Source organism: Pelophylax lessonae, assembly GCF_965119305.1.
Source record: "Pelophylax lessonae genome assembly, chromosome: 11".
Lineage (NCBI taxonomy): Eukaryota > Metazoa > Chordata > Amphibia > Anura > Ranidae > Pelophylax > Pelophylax lessonae.
In genome coordinates, this window is record NC_138778.1 from 30,244,346 (window position 1) to 30,259,290 (window position 14,945).

The 14,945-nt window shown below is 41.0% G+C and overlaps 1 protein-coding gene across 1 annotated transcript in view; it reads right to left on the reverse strand.

Annotated features, from left to right (window-relative positions):
• Positions 1–14,945, reverse strand: part of ANKFN1 (ankyrin repeat and fibronectin type III domain containing 1) — a 556,552-nt gene that overhangs the window by 47,014 nt on the left and 494,593 nt on the right. Inside the window, exon 16 of the mRNA XM_082271748.1 lies at positions 5,175–5,388. Coding sequence (XP_082127874.1) covers positions 5,175–5,388 — 214 coding nt within the window. The remainder of the gene's footprint in view (positions 1–5,174; positions 5,389–14,945) is intronic.

The window sequence follows — 14,945 nt, forward strand, 5'->3', positions numbered from 1 at the left end:
ATGGCTTCCTAGAGTTCCAGCAATGCTTTTAATGCTTTTAAGTCCAGCATTAATGACAGGGAAATTCCATATAAATTGCTGCTACATATTGTGTGTGATGGACATCACTCTAATAAGCCCCAGATGAAGTCATCTAATGATGAAATCCATAGGAGGCAGCCAGATGTGCTGACGTCATCACGCACAGCAGCCAGCGGATCGGAGTTTCCTTGCTTGTATTTCAGAAATTGATGAGCAGTACCTATTCTTTGATATTGTGGATGCACACTTCTTAACTTTTAATAAATTATTTGTTTTTTTTATAATACTGCATTATGGTTTATGCTTTGTTTTTGTGGCCATGCCATCTTGTACTGAGAGAAGCAATGGCCATTCCTAATACCAGGATTGGTTTCTCCTTTTAATACACTGGATACACAGATTCCTACACTGAGAGCGTTACACTTTGGACTATTTTTTTAATTGTCATTTTGAGATCCTTACTTGTTCATTAGAAGATGTCATTAGATGACATTCTCAGAGATCGTCACTGTTTATACAGTGCGTACAATTCCTGCACTGTGTTACACTTTGGACTGTTTTATTTATTGCTTTTGTAGGCACTTTCTGTATTAATTTATTTGTTCACAATAATTGCTGTTTGGATGTGTTTGCAAAACAACACTAATTCATATATAGATTTGCGCAGCACTTTTGTGTTTTAATCTTTTTTATACTTGCTATTAGGAATTTTTGTGTTAGCTGCTTTTCATGATATTCCAGTAACCTGAGTGCAGATTTGGGAACGCTTTTTGTTATAATGTTGTATTGCTCACTTGCTGTCATAGTGAGAATGATTTCACCAGACGTAAAACAAGTTGAATAGGGGGAAGGCTATAACCTCCTGTCAGATTTTATATCTAAAAAATGATTGCTCGGAATCTGATTGGAGACTGAGAGCTTTACAATCAGCAGGTAGCATGAGTCTTACTGACTGTACAGTATTCAGCAGGAGTTGTTTCAAACTTTTAGAGAAATATCACTGTTTCCACTCAGAGAACAGTGTTCTTACCTGGAACACAAAGAAAATGCTCTTAAGTGCAGTAAAACAAGACTTTATTTAGCCCAAAATATGTTAAAACAGTTTTAAGAGCTGATGTACAATACAGGCTCATCTAAATAGAAAAGGACGCCCAGCGAGAGGTTCTCACCTGAATATCCTAGCAGCGAATCTGCAAGCTGGCCAGCGGTGTGGAGCGGCTTGTCAGGCAAGCAGGAGGAGCCGCCATGCTGCTGGAGTCAGCAGTAGAGATGTATAAAGTACTAGAGACCAAGACTTGAGTAAAAGTACAAGTGCTCTATCAAAAAGTGACTTGAGTAAAAGTATAAGTGCTCTATCAAAAAGTGACTTGAGTAGAAGTGGAAGTGCTCGATCAAAAAGTGACTTGAGTAGAAGTACTAAAGTATTCAACATTTTTTGTACTTAAGTATTGCAAGTAGTTTATTTTAAAATTTACTACTCAAGTACTGAAAGTAAAAATACAAGTATTGTGTTATGTAGTTTTCAATGCAGAGTGCCCACAGCGTGCCCCCTTTCAATGCAGAGTGCCCACAGCGTGCCCCCTTATATGCAGAGTGACCACAGCGTGCCCCCTTTCAATGCTTAAGTACAGTAGTGAAGTAGTTCTACTTCGTTACTATACATCTCTGGCCAGCAGAGAACACAAGCATCCGAATATGACGTCAGAGGGGATACTGCTAGGACATTCAAGGGAGAACCTCTCGCTTTTGATGAGCCTGTTTTTACATCACCTCTTGTATTTTAAACCGTTTTTGGGCTAAAGTCTTGTTTTACTGCACTTAGAAGCGCCTTCTTTGTGTTCTGTTTTCTACCAGAATTTGCTTCTCTCTATTGGAGTGTTGCTGATATGCATATCAAGACACCTGTCTGCTGTTTCCTTGTCTTCATCATGTATTAGACTTTGAACTTTATGATCTTTGGAGAGTCTTTTTTGCCAAGAGCGCCCTATACCCAACTATTTTCTTCTTACCTGAAGGCTATTGCACCAGGAAGATGGCTTTACACTGGTGCTCAGTATAAAACCTAAAAAAGTAAAGCTGGCTATGAATGGACCACAATTTGACCAGTTAAGCAGGGACTAGCTATTTCGATAAGTGTGTGGCCATTCCTGTTTGACAAAAGTTGATCAAGGAAGAATGTTGGAAACGTTTCTTGATTAGCAGCTGCAGGCAGTGATCAATGTGTTCTAAAGCCCCGTACACACGTACCGATTGTCGGCCGTAAATATTCGGCCGACGACCGATTGTAGGCTTGTCAGTATGATGCTTCCGACAACCGGCAGTGCATTTTCGGCCGAACAGAATCTGTCGTGCAGGCATTAAAATTTTTGTTGGCCAACATCAGAACGGCCGATTGTTCGCCAGTCAGTACAGAATTCGGCCGACAGACAGCAGATTTGCAAGACTGAGCATGCTCAGAAAATAAAAAAGACAAGGAAATTTAACCATCACATGACATCACTTCTGCAGTCGGCTGTTGTTAGCCGACAAAATTTGTGTGCAGTCTTTTGCAGTTTTCAACAGACACGACAGCCCTGGACAAAAGACGGCCGATCTTTCGGCCGCCAATCGGTACGTGTGTACGGGGCTTAAAAGCTGTGGGTTCTGCAGTTAGAATACAATGTTTCAGTCAGGGAGAGGGATTTCTCCATCTACCTTGCTTGTGTTCAGCACCCTGGCTGAAAAAAAAACCCCATCTATGTCTAGCTAAGTAATGAAGAACTAGAGGCAATCTTGTTCAACAACATATGGTTTGAATAGGTCATTGTTGTTTTTACTTTTGTATCTGGATACTTACTTTTTTATATTTTGTATTAATAAAAATATATCTTTTATTATGATTTTGTCAATGCTTTGGTACTGAGATAGTCCATCTTCCTATTTTATGGGGACACGTTGGAGAGTGCCTTTCAGTTCTTCAATATTTACATTGTAAGGATGATGGTACCCCATTATTTTCCAATTTACGTTACCCACTAGAGGCCCATCCTTTATAATGTCTAGCTAAGACATTAAAAAAGCTGTATTTCCCTGCACCATAATTGTATCATATGAGTTAAACTACAATTGGTCTTTAATTTTAGTTTTTATTCTGAATTGGGCTATACTTTAGTACTGCCTTTGGGATTCAAGTATAATGATTTTATTCAAGGCTGCTTTTGCCTTAAATGTATAACTGAAATACAATCTCAGCCAGTTCCCTCTGAGGGCAGCATGAGACAAACTTGTTACCTTCTGGGCTCTGAGTTGCTTCCTGCTGCTGTGGACACTTTGGAAGCAGCACAGAAATTCAGAATTGGCATGCTTGTATTGTTTCCTTGCTTGGAATAGTGGCAGGATTGGATGAGGTCATGGGACAAAGCACCTTAAGTTGTGGTGATGGAGAGTTGTGTGGCCTTTAATGCCTCACTTTAAGTGAGCAGGAACGTTTGAAACTGATAATTCTACCTAAAATAGGAACATGATCGGGTTTTATTGTAATAGCATTCAACACAAATCCAGCACAAAATAAATGCACAGAACTTTGGCACAAATATTTTTAAGCAATCAGTCCACCAAAAGCTATTCATTTGGTTATGGTTGGTCTGTGTTGGGTTGACTCAAGCAATGGCTTTTTATCTCTTGGAAGTTCCAGCACCTAGATCTCTCTGCTAATGACCCAGCTATGCAGGGAAACATAGGACCCCCATGTAAAGTGACAAATACAGTGCCTTGCGAAAGTATTCGGCCCCCTTGAACTTTGCGACCTTTTGCTACATTTCAGGCTTCAAACATAAAGATATAAAACTGTAATTTTTTTGTGAAGAATCAACAACAAGTGGGACACAATCATGAAGTGGAACAAAATGTATTGGATATTTAAAATTTTGTTAACAAATAAAAAACTGAAAAATTGGGCGTGCAAAATTATTCAGCCCCTTTACTTTCAGTGCAGCAAACTCTCTCCAGAAGTTCAGTGAGGATCTCTGAATGATCCAATGTTGACCTAAATGACTAATGATGATAAATAGAATCCACCTGTGTGTAATCAAGTCTCCGTATAAATGCACCTGCACTGTGATAGTCTCAGAGGTCCGTTTAAAGCGCCTAGAGCATCATGAAGAACAAGGAACACACCAGGCAGGTCCGAGATACTGTTGTGGAGAAGTTTAAAGCCGGATTTGGAGACAAAAAGATTTCCCAAGCTTTAAACATCCCAAGGAGCACTGTGCAAGCGATAATATTGAAATGAAAGGAGTATCAGACCACTGCAAATCTACGAAGACCTAAACTTTCAGCTCATACAAGGAGAAGACTGATCAGAGATGCAGCCAAGAGGCCCATGATCACTCTGGATGAACAGGGAAGATGGTTAAAATTGATGGGACGATGGATGGAGCCAAATACAGGACCATTCTGGAAGAAAACCTGATGGAGTCTGCAAAAGACCTGAGACTGGGACGGAGATTTGTCTTCCAACAAGACAATGATCCAAAACATAAAGCAAAATCTACAATGGAATGGTTCACAAATAAACATATCCAGGTGTTAGAATGGCCAAGTCAAAGTCCAGACCTGAATCCAATCGAGAATCTGTGGAAAGAACTGAAAACTGCTGTTCACAAACGCTCTCCATCCAACCTCACTGAGCTTGAGCTGTTTTGCAAGGAGGAATGGGCAAAAATTTCAGTCTCTCGATGTGCAAAATTGATAGAGACATACCCCAAGCGACTTACAGCTGTAATCGCAGCAAAAGGTGGCGCTACAAAGTATTAACTTAAGGGGGCTGAATCATTTTGCATGCCCAATTTTTCAGTTTTTTATTTGTTAAAAAAGTTTGAAATATCCAATAAATTTCATTCCACTTCATGATTGTGTCCCACTTGTTGTTGATTCTTCAAAAAAAAAAAAAAAAATACAGTTTTATATCTTTATGTTTGAAGCCTGAAATGTGGCAAAAGGTCGCAAAGTTCAAGGGGGGGGGGGGGGTGAATACTTTCGCAAGGCACTGTAGGTAGACTTGCACCGGAGAGATTACAAGAAGCTATTGGATAGTTTAAGCACATCCACCAAAAACTGAAATATACATTTTTGACGGACTGACCCACTTTTCATCTTGTCTGCTGAAACCTTACCGCTTACAGCTTTCCTGCGATGCATTTCAGGTGACGGTGAAGGCGATGGCAGACAGTCCAGGTGTGAGGATGTGGAATTATTTTTCTTCTGGTTTTGCTCTTCCGTAAGATCGAGAAACCTGGTTATTGGCAGTCCAGCAACCGGCTGCTTATACCTTGCATACTGAAGAGCATCCATGATCCATCGCATTTCACGCCAAATTTCATCTGTTTGCTATTAAAACATGAAAAATTAAAAATATATTTATGTTAAAGCTCTCATAATATCGTACATATATATTTGGTATGCCAGCATTACACATTCTAGAACAACATCCCCTTACTGGTTTTTGAAAGCATGTCTATTGTTAGAAAAATTGTCAGGCAGAGCACAGCAGCCATACACAGAGGGGCGGCTGCAAACCCACAAATTGTGCAAACCCACAAATTGGAATTGTGGGTTGTGTGAAGCTTTTGGGTTAAGCAATTTACTTGTTATTGAGTTTTGATTGTTTTTAACTATTTTTAATAAAATTGTGGGTTGTGTGAAGCTTTTGGGTTAAGCACTTTACTTGCTTTTGAGTTTTGATTGTTTTTAACTATTTTTAATAAAATACTTTTTATCCAATACGATTCTTCTCTTCTCTGTGCCTCTATATGTCAGAATCTGTTGTGAGCAACTAAGAAGGTGGCACATTCATCTGTTTCATTAGTGGGCATATCTTTCCAATGCTATTAGACTTTCTTTTCATGACAGTGTTACTAAACCCAGGAGCCTGCATTCACTATATCTGGTCTCCCACAGTACACATAATATGGAAATGCAATTATTTTAGTAAATATAAACTGCTAAATACCTTTAGCAGTATATAGCAGTCTTGTGACTTCTATCAGTGTCTGGGCGAGTACTAGTTAAACCTTGTGATAAGAGTTTTCGTTCTACTCTGACTGGCCTATGAGACTGCTGGACCCCCTGACCCTCAGTCTGGACAGTGCTGTCTAAAGGAAGCTGTAGATGAGAGATGAACCCACATTAAGGAAATCGCCTTGGTGTTGTGGAGTAGGACATAGAAACAATGTTCTGGTTAAGATAAAAGGGAGAAACCATCTAAGGAAGAAAAGAGACCCAAGATCTCAGGAAAATCTTGTCTGTATTGTGCAAGAAAAGGTTCTTTACAGGTTAAGGCTACTAACGCAATAACTTGCCTTGCAGAGGTGATGCCAATGGAAAAGGCAACCTTGTGAGAAACCATAGACAGAAGAACACTGATTGGAAAAGAATTACTAGGGTTAAGATTTGACCCTTGATGGAACTCAAGGTCAAATGTTGATTTTGAACAAAAGGAAGAAAAGACAGAATACGTTCCATGGAGTACTTCTCTGGAATTGAATATCCTTTCCTCAAACCATTGGAAATTGACTTTTCCATGAAAAATAGACTTTGCGAGAAGACAATTTTCTATGTTACAAAAGCATAGGGACAACCAAATCAGGTATGTTGGTATCTTTCGGGACTTGGACTTGGACATCTCAGCTGGTAAAGCCAGCAACTGAGAAGCAGATGGTAAACTGGTCTTTGGAACAGAAGATCTGTGAAGATAAGATGAGTTTGGAGAGTCCAAGCAGAATTCACCAGGAGTCTGACAAGGTCTGAGTACAGCATCTGCCTGGGCCAGTGCAATGCAATTAAATAATATGCATTCCCTCTATTCTTATCCTGCAGGTAAGAGAAGAGTTTTGAAGGAGGAAGGCATACATCAGGGCTGACTGATCCCACAGGCCGGACTGGCTATAGGGCAGACCAGGCATTTTCCCAGTGAGCTGAGGCCACCCGCGCTGTGGCCTGTTGAGCAGCCTGGGACACTGTTATGGCCGCACAACTGGAGGTAGGCGGCAACCGCGGCCTGGACAGGGCGACCACAGGCCGCGGCCGCCGCTTACCTCCTGTTGTGCGGCCATAACAGTGTCTCCTCCAGCAGATGGAGGTTGATGGCTGCAGGGCTGAGCTGTGTATCTCTTTCACACACAGCTCAGCCTCAGAGCCGGCGCTGACAGTTCCCCCACCCCCCCTCTCTCCACACGGACAGGAGAGGGGAGAGAGAGAGAGCTTATCTGCGCCTCCTTTTCCTGCCCTTTTCCTCCTGTGTCTGCCCCACCCACACTCCCCGGGGATGTGTGGGCGGGAAATTTAAACCCAGAAGAGAAAAGCTGCAGGCCGCCTGTGCCTGAGCCTCCATCCTGGGATGAGTAAGCTCACCCTCTCTCCTGCCTCTCAGCATATAAAATGAATTTAAGGGGTGCTCTGTGGACTTTGATGCAAGGGGGGGGCTTTGGTGAGCAGAGACCCCCTTACGTCAGAGTTCCCCTTTACACCGGAGAATTCCCCCTTAAGTCAGGGTTCCCAGAACACCCCTTACATGAGTTACTCTTAAATCAGAGTTCCCCTTTACATTAAAGTCCACAGAGCCCCCCCCCCTACAGTGTAAGTGGAAATTCTGCAGACTCTAAGGGGGGCTGTGGGGACTCTGATGTAGGGGGGGTCTGTGTGGACTCTGATGTAAGGGGGGCTTTGCTGACTCTGATGTAAGGGGGGCTCTGTGTGGATTCTAATGTAAGAGGGGGTTGTGCGGACTCTGATGTAAGGGGGGCTCTCTGTGGACTCTGATGTAGGGCTCTGCGGACACTGGAAGGGGGCTCTGTGCAGACTCTGATGTAAGGAGGGTTCTGTGGACTGTGATGTAACGGGGGCTCTGTAGACTCTGATGTAAGGGGGGCTAGTATATATGGTGGCAAGGCAGCTCTCCTGTGCAGGATCACGTACCTAATACGTGATCCTGCACTTCGGGGTCACGCACGCGAGCTGCTGGCGACCCACTCCCGCTGTGAATGGACACAGTGTGAGCCAATCTGCGGGAACCGCCGATCCTTCGGGACACAGGCAAAATGGCAGTCTGTCTATGTAAACATGGCAGATCGCCGTTCTGTCAGTAGGAAAGGTATGAATCCTGTGTTTCTGCAAAGCAGGAACATGGATCAATGATTTCACCTAGTAAAAGCACTTTCTACACAGCAACCATGCACTGTCTAGGCTCACAGTTAACCCTTTGATTGCCTCTGATGTTAACCCCTTCCCAGGCAGTGTCATTAGTACAGTGACAGTGCATATTTTTAGCACTGATCACTGTATTAGTGTCACTGGTCTCCAAAAAGTGTCAAAAGTGTAACTTAATGTCCGATTTGTCCGGCGCAATGTTGCAGTCCCGCTATAAGTTGCTAATCGCCGCCATCACTAGTAAAAACATAAATAAAAATTCCATAAATATATCCCATAGTTTGTAGATGCTCTAACTGTTGCGCAAAGCAATCAATTTACGCTTATTGGTAATTTTTTAAACAAAACAATGTAGTAGAATACATATTGGCCTAAATTGATAAAGAAATTAGATTTTTTACATTTTTTATTGGGTATGTTTTACAGCAAAAGTAAATAATATTGTTTTTTTTTTTAATTGTTAGTCTTTTTTATAGTGCAAAAATAAAAACTGCAGAGGTGATCAAATACCACCAAAAGAAAGCTCTATTTGTGGGAAAAAAAAGGACATACATTTTTATTTGGGTACAGCGTTGCACAACCACGCAATTGTCAGTTAAAATAACGCAGTGCCGTATCGCAAAAAAAAAAAAGGTCTGGTCATAAATCTTTGGGAGCTGAAGTGTTTAACATGATCCCTGAACTTAACCCCCAACCTCAACCTAGCCTATGTTAAAATTTAGCCTAAATCTGAACTCTAGGCAAACCGCTACAGTAAATACACATACAATCTATATATGAGTTTTATCGGCTAACATGATTTGTACTTTTAACCAAAGAGTCCTGAGATTTACACAGGTCCGTCATAAAGCACAGTCTGGTCTGGCAGGGGAGGTGGGCTGATCTTTCTCTGCTGTCATCTTTGTTTCACTTAAAAATCTCCTCCCCTCCCCCATTCCCACCCTGTGACCAGACAGTGACAAAAAAAGCAGCACACTGATTAGCTAATCCCCTTGTCACTTTGCTCTCTCCTACTATCAAGCATGCTCTTTGCATTGTACATATATATTTGTCTCCTTGTGCTGCTTCTCCCTCACCCTCCATAAACTCTGCTTTACCAGGACTTAAATAGGCTTATACCAAGTCAAGTTAAGGAACTTACACTGCCTTGATTTAGTAATATATTAACAAATAAATTAAAGAATACAAAGCTGCATTACTTGTGTTTTATATATGACCAAAATCCAACTTTAAAACTTATCTAGAAACCAGAAATGTGACATAACACCAAAATCCTAACTCCAGTCCTAAATCCTAACTCCAATCCTAAATCCTAACACCAATCCTAAATCCTAACTCCAATCCTTAATCCTAACCCCAATCCTAAATCCTAACTCCAATCCTAAATCCTTACTCCAATCCTAATTCCTAACTCCAATCCTAAATCCTAAACTCCAATCCTAAATCCTAACTCCAATCCTAAATCCTAACTCCAATCCTAAATCCTAAATCCAATCCTTAATCCTAACCCCAATCCTAAATCCTAAATCCAATCCTAAATCCTAACTCCAATCCTAAATCCTAACTCCAATCCTAAATCCTAACTCCAATCTTAAATCCTAACTCCAATCTTAAATCCTAACACCAATCCTAAATCCTAATACCAATCCTAAATCCTAATACCAATCCTAAATCCTAATACCTATCCTAAATCCTAATACCAATCCTAAATCCTAATTTCAATCCTAAATCCTAACTCCAATCCTAAATCCTAACTCCAATCCTAAATCCTAACCCGAATTACAAAGCCTAACTCCAATCCTTAATCCTAACCCCAATCCTAAATCCTAACTCCAATTCTAAATCCTAACACCAATCCTAAATCCTAACTCCAATCCTAAATCCTAACTCCAATCCTAAATCCTAACTCCAATCCTAAATCCTAACTCCAATCCTAAATCATAACTCCAATCCTAAATCCTAGCCCCAATCCTAAATCCTAAATCCTAACTCCAATCTTAAATCCTAACTCCAATCTTAAATCCTAACACCAATCCTAAATCCTAATACCAATCCTAAATCCTAATACCAATCCTAAATCCTAATCCCAATCCTAAACCCAATCCTAAATTCTTACTCCAATCCTAAATCCTAACTCCAATCCTAAATCCTAACCCAAATTCCAAATCCTAACTCCAATCCTTAATCCTAACCCCAATCCTAAATCCTAATTCCAATCCTAAATCCTAATTCCAATCCTAAATCCTAATACCAATCCTAAATCCTAACCCCAATCCTAAATCCTAACTCCAATCCTAAATCCTAATTCCAATCCTAAATCCTAACTCCAATCCTAAATCCTAACTCCAATCCTAAATCCTAATTCCAATCCTAAATCCTAACTCCAATCCTAAATCCTAATTCCAATCCTAAATCCTAATACCAATCCTAAATCCTAATTCCAATCCTAAATCCTAATTCCAACCCTAAATCCTAACTCCAATCCTAAATCCTAACTCCAATCCTAAATCCTAACTCAAATCCTAACTCCAATCCTAAATCCTAGCCCCAATCCTAAATCCTAGCCCCAATCCTAAATCCTAACCCCAATCCTTAATCCTAACCCCAATCCTTAATCCTAACCCCAATCCTTAATCCTAACCCCAATCCTAAATCCTAACTCCAATCCAAAATCCTAACTCCAATCCTAAATCCTAACCCGAATTCCAAATCCTAACTCCAATCCTTATTCCTAACCCCAATCCTAAATCCTAAATCCAATCCTAAATCCTAACTCCAATCCTAAATCCTAACTCCAATCCTAAATCCTAACTCCAATCCTAAATCCTAACTCCAATCCTAAATCCTAGCCCCAATCCTAAATCCTAACTCCAATCTTAAATCCTAGCTCCAATCCTAAATCCTAATACCAATCCTAAATCCTAATACCAATCCTAAATCCTAATTTCAATCCTAAACCCAATCCTAAATCCTAATACCAATCCTAAATCCTAGTTTCAATCCTAAATCCTAAACCCAATCCTAAATCCTAAACCCAATCCTAAATTCTTACTCCAATCCTAAATCCTAACTCCAATCCTAAATCCTAACTCCAATCCTAAATCCTAACTCCAATCCTAAATCCTAACCCGAATTCCAAATCCTAACCCCAATCCTTAATCCTAACCCCAATCCTTAATCCTAACCCCAATCCTTAATCCTAACTCCAATCCTAAACCCTGACTCAAATCCTAAACCCTGACTCCAATCCTAAACCCTGACTCCAATCCTAAACCCTGACTCCAATCCTAAATCCTAACTCCAATCTTAAATCCTAACTCCAATCCTAAATCCTAACTCCAATCCTAAATCCTAACTCCAATCCTAAATCCTAACTCCAATCCTAAATCCTAACTCCAATCCTAAATCCTAGCCCCAATCCTAAATCCTAACTCCAATCTTAAATCCTAGCTCCAATCCTAAATCCTAATACCAATCCTAAATCCTAATACCAATCCTAAATCCTAATTTCAATCCTAAACCCAATCCTAAATCCTAATACCAATCCTAAATCCTAGTTTCAATCCTAAATCCTAAACCCAATCCTAAATCCTAAACCCAATCCTAAATTCTTACTCCAATCCTAAATCCTAACTCCAATCCTAAATCCTAACTCCAATCCTAAATCCTAACTCCAATCCTAAATCCTAACCCGAATTCCAAATCCTAACCCCAATCCTTAATCCTAACCCCAATCCTTAATCCTAACCCCAATCCTTAATCCTAACTCCAATCCTAAACCCTGACTCAAATCCTAAACCCTGACTCCAATCCTAAACCCTGACTCCAATCCTAAACCCTGACTCCAATCCTAAATCCTAACTCCAATCTTAAATCCTAACTCCAATCCTAAATCCTAACTCCAATCCTAAATCCTAACTCCAATCCTAAATCCTAACTCCAATCCTAAACCCTAACTCCAATCCTAAATCATATCTCCAATCCTAAATCCTAACTCCAGATTTTAACACTAATTTAACCCATTGAAAATTGGTAATTTTGGCGCCAAAAACAGCAAGCTGTTCTGTTCCTGGTGCAAGAAGCTCTCTGTACTGAGCAAAGATCTTGGCACTACGAAGAAATAATACAGTTATTAGGCATAAGTTTACAAACGAAAAAAAAAAAAAAAACAAGCAATACTTTGACTGGATTGATGAAACTTATCCTGCAATGCTTGCTCCTTTATTTTCATAACTATACCATATTTATATAGCCTTTCCCTGCTCACCATAATGTGCGGTTTGTGGAGTGGCGGCTGTACAGTTCAAATGTATGATCACACACATGTTCCTGTGGTTTGTGGTCAGTGCTGCAGATCACTGTGGTCTGCACAGATGATTTATTCCTTACAAGGTAAGGTACAGCTGCTTTTTATTAGCTTACAACCCTGGGCAACTTCATAATCAACCATCAGATATACTGTGGATATTAAAGAAGAGCTCTAGAAAAAAATGTTTTTCTCCATTCTGACTCTTCGTGTATATACAGTATCTCACTAAAGTGAGTACACCCCCTCATTTTTTTTTTTTCTTCCATAAACACTACACAAATTTTTGTAAATATTTTATTATATCTTTTCATGTGACAACACGGAAGAAATGACACTTTGCTACAATGTAAAGTAGTGAGTGTACAGCTTGCATAACAGTGTACATTTGCTGTCCCCTCAAAATAAATCAACACACAGCCATTAATGTCTAAACCGCTGGCAACAAAAGTGAGTACACCCCTAAGTGAAAATGTCCATATTGGGCCCATTTAGCCATTTTCCCTCCCCGGTGTCATGTGACTCGTTAGTGTTACAAGGTCTCAGGTGTAAATAGGGAGCAGGTGTGTTAAATTTGGTGTTATCGCTCTCTGTCTCTCATACTGGTCACTGGACTGGAAGTTCAACGTGGCATCTCATGGTAAAGAACTCTCTGAGGATCTGAAAAAAAGAAATGTTGCTCTAGTCTACATAAAGATGGCCTAGGTTATAAGAAGATTGCCAAGGCCCTAAAACTGAGCTGCAGCATGGTGGCTAAGACCATACAGTGGTTTAACAGGACAGGTTCCGCTCTGAACAGGCCTCGCCATGGTCGGCCAAAGTTGAGTACACGTGCTCAGCATCATTTCCAGAGGTTGTCTTTGGGAAATAGACGTATGAGTGCTGCCAGCATTGCTGCAGAGGTTGAAGGGGTGAATGGTCAACCTGTCAGTGCTCAGACCATACGTCGCACACTGCATCAAATTGGACTGCATGGCTGTAATCCCAGAAGGAAGCCTCTTATAAAGATGATACACAAAATACCCCGCAGTTTGCTGAAGACAAGCAGACTAAGGACATGGATTACTGAAACCATGTCCTGTGGTCTGATGAGACCAAGATAAACGTATTTGGTTCAGATGGTGTCAAGCGTGTATGGCGGCAACCAGGTGAGGAGTACAAAGACAAGTGTGTCTGGCATACAGTCAAACATTGTGGTGGGAGTGTCTGGGGCTGCAGGAGTGCTGCTGGCACTGGGGAGCTACAGTTCATTGAGGGAACCATGAATGCCAACATGTACTGTGACATACTGAAGCAGAGCATGATCACCACCCTTCGGAGACTGGGCCGCAGGGCAGTTTTCCAACATGATAATGACCCCAAACACACCTCCAAGGTGACTGGCCAAGCATGTCACCAGACCTAAACCCTACTGATCACCTGTGGGGCATCCTCACACGGAAGGTGGAGGAGCGCAAGGTCTCTAACATCCACTAGCTCCGTGATGTCATCATGGAGGAGTGGAAGAGGACTCCAGTGGCAACCTGTGAAGCTCTGGTGAACTCCATGCCCAAGAGGGTTAAGGCAGTGCTGCAAAATAATGGTGGCCACACAAAATATGGATACTTTGGGCCCAATTTGGACATTTTGACATAGGGGTGCACTCACTTTTGTTGCCAGCGGTTTAGATATTAATGGCTGTATGTTGAGTTATTTTGAGGGGACAGAAAGTTTACACTGTTATACAAGCTGTACACTCACTACTTTACAATGTAGCAAAGTGTAATTTCTTCAGTGTTGTCACATGAAAGGGTATAATAAAAACTTTACAAAAATGTGAGGGGTGTACTCACTTTTGTGAGATACTGTGTATATATATATATATATACATACACACTACTCAAAAAATTAAAGGGACACTTTGAAAACACAACAGATCTCAGTGGGGAAAAATATCATACTGGATATCTATACTGATATGGACTGGGTAATGTGTTAGGACTAAAAGGATGACACATCATTTGATAGAAATTATAATTACCAATCTACAGAGGGCTGAATTCAAAGACACCCTGAAAATCAAAGAAAAAAAATTATGCAGCAGGCTAGTCCATTTTGCTGAAATTTCATTGCAGCAATCCAAAATGGTACTCAATAGTTTGTATGGCCCCCATGTGCTTGTATGCATGTTTGACAATGTTGGGGCATGCTCCTAATGAGACAACAGATGGTGTCCTGGGGTATTTCCTCCCAGATCTGGATCAAGGCATCATGGAGCTCCTGAAAAGACTGAGGTGCAACCTGGCAGCATCAGATGGACCGAAACATCATGTCCCAGAGGTGTTCTAATGGATTTAGGTCAGGGGAGCGTGGGGGCCATTCAGTAGTATTAATTCCTGCATCCTCCAGGAACTGGCTGCATACTCTCGCCACCTGAGGCCGGGCATTGTCGTGC